At 35.3% G+C, this 5,074-nt stretch overlaps 1 protein-coding gene across 1 annotated transcript in view; it reads left to right on the forward strand.

Annotated features, from left to right (window-relative positions):
* The window catches only part of LOC105157151 (formin-like protein 4), a gene marked incomplete in the record, with an annotated part of 2,776 nt that continues 805 nt past the window's right edge, over window positions 3,104–5,074 (forward strand). Inside the window, 2 exon segments of the mRNA XM_011073460.2 lie at window positions 3,104–4,422; window positions 4,502–5,064. Of these exon segments, the coding sequence (XP_011071762.1) occupies window positions 3,554–4,422; window positions 4,502–5,064 (1,432 nt within the window).

The following is a 5,074-nucleotide window of genomic DNA, read 5'->3' on the forward strand; positions in this document are numbered from 1 at the left end:
GGCGGACGTAGTCAGCGGACTACTAGCCACACGACGCGCTGTGTGATAGGCGCCTCGTGAGACAGGGGCAGCTATTGTCTACTTCTACAATAGTTTATTTTCTTGTGTGTGTGTGTGTTTTGTTTTTGACTAAAATTTGTATTGACACTCAAGTTTTATTATTAATGTCATTTTGGTACCCGAGTAATTACAAATGACTCAATTAGTACTCGAGTTTTGCCATTAATATCTCATTAGTACACGAGTAACTACATATGACTTAATTAGTACCCGAGTTTCACCATTAATAATATCACTTTGGTACCTAATTCATATACATTATTTATTTTTTTTCTATTTTCTTATTTATATAATCACCATTTAACCCTTAGACAATAAATAAAAAATAAAAAGCATACAAAAAAATTGAATAAAATTAATCTATATATTTTGTCTTTATTTGAAACCTCGGACTTTTATTTTTTACATTTGACTATTGTATTTGAGAATAATATTATTAATTCATTTATTTTTACTCACTTTATTTATCAATATTCATAAGTAACACATTACTTAGTAATTAATTATATTAAAAGTAAATCCAAAATGACAAAACTTGGGTACAAAAATAAATTTTATAATAAAATACACTTTGCCCCCTGAACTATTTCTGATGTAACATTTACCTCTTAAACTAATAAACGAGATGGAGGGAGAACGCTATAATTGTGAAAAAGTTAATTGCAATAATTATAGTTACTAATTAAATATATAAATTACATGTGATTTATAAATTATTGTTATTTGTGTATTTCTTATTAAATTATTGTTGAAAAATTTATTGAGTTGTGTATTTAATTTATTCGAAGTCTCTATATATGATTTATAATATATGCTACATACATATATATATATATATTATAATTTGAGTCAATTGATTTTTTGAATTCGATTGAATCGATCGGACCAGCGACCTAGTAACTTGACCGGTTCGATCCCCGATCCCAATTTGAAAATACTGCCTCAAACTCTTCCTTGACGTTCCTCGAAATCAGAATTGATTGGCTTGACCAGTAAAATCCAATTAAGTTTTTTCCCTAAGAAAATAAATAATTATATTTATTTTAAAGATTGAGTTTATTATTTATAAATATTTACTAATTAAGATATTATTATGTTAAAAATATAATTTACTTTATTAAAATTTAAATAAATTAACTATACTTACAAATAAGCAAATTATTATCTCTATGTATTTTTTAAAATACAATAATTTACCTCTTTATATTTTTTAAAATGAAACAATTTAACCCACTATCTAAGTAGGTAAATTGCTTCAATTTTTATAAGGTGTATTGCACGTTTTAAAATTCTAGACGTCACATTATAAGTTTACTGCACGCAACACGTTTAGCTCGAACTTCACGACCTGTCGGAATTCCAACTAGAATTTCAGAAACTTCTAATTCAGATCACGTCTGTCCGTCAATGATTCATTGCTTGATTGGTAAGGTTTAGGTCTCACGACCAAAATGTTATGTATTTGAATCCCACGAAAGTGGATATATGTCTATTAATTCAATTACAATTCAAACAAATAATTAATTATATAGAATTGGTTCGATTCGAGCAAACTCGACTTAAATAAGAATTAGGGCTGATTTCCTTAATGCTTCAAATAATGATTCCACAATTACTCTTAGGTAATGACTACACACTCTTGCAATTAAGAACATTCAATGTTGCTGTCATGCTCACTGGCAACGAAAGTTAGATATTTTACTTATGTTTGATTTTGACACAATTTTACTGACTGACTGTCCGAATCACTACAACATGACCACTCCATAAAATTAGTCAAAAAAATAGACTTAGGAAAACACAAACTCTTACTTACTAATGTTCCATTTATTGTTTATTTACAGGATAAATTGTATTTGATATTTTTTAAAATTACGTTGCATTATACAAATATCTCTATTCTTTGTTAAGCTACATGAAATTTTCTTATAATTACAACTATAATTTCAGGAAGTGTACTTATAAATTTTGTAAAAGATAATAGACTTAATTTCAGGAAATATTGATGTAATAACTTACCCTTATTTTAATAAGGGAAAAGTATTATTTTAGTCCGCTAAGTATGCCTAATTTTAATTTTAGTTCAATAATTATATCCATTTTTGTTTAGGTTCAGTAACTTATGAAATTGCTTACTTTTAGTCATCTGGCAGATTTTCGAACAATTTTACCCCTATGAGTGCATATGGACTAAAACTGCCTTTCAAAAGTTTCATAGGGGTAAAATTGTCCAAAAATCTGCCAGAGGACTAAAAGTAAGCAGTTTCGTAAGTTACTGGATTTAAACAAAAATGGACATAGTTATTGGACTAAAATTAAAATTAGACATACTTAAAGGACTAAAATAATACTTTTCCCTTTAAATAATGCACACCATGGTGTGAACTTTCTAGCATTGCACCCAAGAAATCTCATCCCAAGTGGGTTTTTTTATTTATTTTTTCCAAATAAGTAAAAAGATCGAAAAAAGACAATCAACATAGTAACTTTTCTTAGATGCAACAATAAGGTTGTATTTGTTTGGACAATTCTAAAATTGAAGGATTTGAAATTTTTCGATTCTAGTTTGAACTATATTTTGTTGGATATTGATGAGTTTTAATTTTTTTTTTCAAATTGCATCATTTGAAATTCTTTCTCTAAACCGTTTCCTCAAATTCAAATTCATCAATCCAAATACGCCCTAAAAGTTTTTCGTTATTGTTCAATCTTCGATTTGAATTATAACTTTGAGACTCGTGCCACAATCTTACACGATGTAAAGTATACGAGAATTACTGTTCATAGTCAAGTTACGAGTTTATAATCATAAGCAAATCCATGTCTAAGTCGATCAGATCATGCAAACCCTACTTTTCATCTTTTAGCTTTATTTGTTCTTATTATTTTACGAGAAATCACAGCTCGTTCCACTTAAATTACCACCTTTTAGTCTCTTGTCCCTAAGTTGATATTACAAAATTGTGGCATTTCACACAAACAAGACATAATAGTATGATACGAAAGATTTCAGAAGTCTTTGCTGCATTTTACCAGATGAACACATATGTCATCGTTACAATTAATACAATATAGGACAGAGTAAACATTCACACCAACCATCGCCTGACAATTACAACACATCCTTGTGCATTAAACTGCCCGAATTCTACAACATTATGAAATTACGTCAAAGCCCCTTGGGAATCTTGATCACAACGCTATGAAGCAAGGATAGTAAGGTCATTCCACATGCAAATTGGACTTGGCCAACTACCATCAGCTACTTCATTGAAACTGTCACCAGAGACAACATCCTAATACAGACATCCCCAATGTTCAGACAATGCAGAGTTTCTTGTAACTCATTCCTTGCCTTGTCCATTCCCACCAATTGCCGGACGTTTTCATCAGATGGAACTTTTTCGTAGCGAATAGTTATCCGTCACGGTTACATCATACGGCGATCGTAGCATAACCGTAGTGAATAGTTTGTCCATCACTGTTAGATCATATGGCTACACAACATGTGACAGTAGTTCGAGCTATTGCAATCTCGGTGGCGATAAGCCTCATTGTAGCCGGAATACTGTTCTTTTTCTTCTACCGGTTTATGATGGCCCGACGGCTCAAGAGAGCTCGACTAGATTCAAGTTTCCGGAGGGAGGCTGAGACGGCTGTGCCTCGAGTGGAGTTGAGACAGCACGGTCGTGCAATAAAAGGAGTCATAGTCGATGAAGAAGGATTGGATGTGTTGTATGTAAGAAAAATTGAAGGCGGGCGTTTCTCTAAGGTTTGGTATAATCCTATGGACGAAGACGTGAAGAGAATGGACAGCAGAGGAGAAAAGCCTAGCATGTCTGAGCCAATACAGGAAATTCCGTTGCTTCAAGAATCGAGGGACGGATATGTATCCGTGGCGGAGAAACCGTTGCCGTTGATGCGAAATACGTCGCCTAAATCCATAGCTCCACCAGTGGGGATGAGGAGAGGACCTCCTCCTCCACCACCTACTCCTCTGCTTCAGCTGGAAAAGTCGATGAGTCGAACTTCTCCGCCGCCACCTCCACCACCGCCTCCTCCTCCACCGCCGCCTCCTCCACGTCCTGTTCCTCAAAAGGGAAGTGTCAAGGCTGCGCTGTCACCAGAACCGGCACCACCGCCTCCACCGGTAAAGACAAGGGGACTAGTTTCTTCATCACATAAACCGCCTATTCCGCCAAGAGGCACGGAAAACAGACGCAGTCGAGCGGAAGAACCGTCTGAAGAAAGCATGAACAAGAACGGAGGACAAATGAAACTAAAGCCATTGCATTGGGATAAAGTGATTGCCAATGCTGATCATTCAATGGTCTGGAACGAGATCAATGATGGGTCGTTCAGGTAAACATATACCTACATTCGCTATCTTTTATGCTTACGCGATCAATACTACTGAAATTTTACTGCTTCAATGTATAAGGTTTGACGACGAACTCATGGAATCCCTCTTCGGCTACACTACCGCAAGCCAAAATTCAACTGAGAAAAGCAAGAAAGCATCATATCATAAGCAGAGAATTTCTGCCTCAGTTCCATCAGCTCAAACATTCCTCCTTGACCCTCGAAAGTCCCAAAACGTAGCGATTGTTCTCAAGTCTCTAGCAATCTCACGGAAAGAAATCCTCGATGCCCTCTTGGACGGCCGAGGACTCAACGCTGACACCCTCGAAAAACTGACCAAGATCTGCCCAACACAAGAGGAAATCACCAAAATCCTCCAGTTCAATGGGAACCCCACAAAACTAGCTGATGCAGAGTCGTTCCTGTACCACATCCTCAAAGCTGTTCCATCGGCATTTGTGCGTTTCAACGCCATGCTTTTCAGAACAACCTACGATACGGATATCTTGCATCACAAGCAGTGTCTGCAAACACTCGAATTAGGTTGCAAAGAACTACGTTCTGGAGGTGTTTTCTTCAAACTCCTTGAAGCTATTCTCAAGGCCGGCAACAGAATGAACGCTGGAACGACTAGAGGAAACGGGATTCAATC

The sequence above is a fragment of the Sesamum indicum genome, linkage group LG3, assembly GCF_000512975.1.
Source record: "Sesamum indicum cultivar Zhongzhi No. 13 linkage group LG3, S_indicum_v1.0, whole genome shotgun sequence".
NCBI lineage: Eukaryota > Viridiplantae > Streptophyta > Magnoliopsida > Lamiales > Pedaliaceae > Sesamum > Sesamum indicum.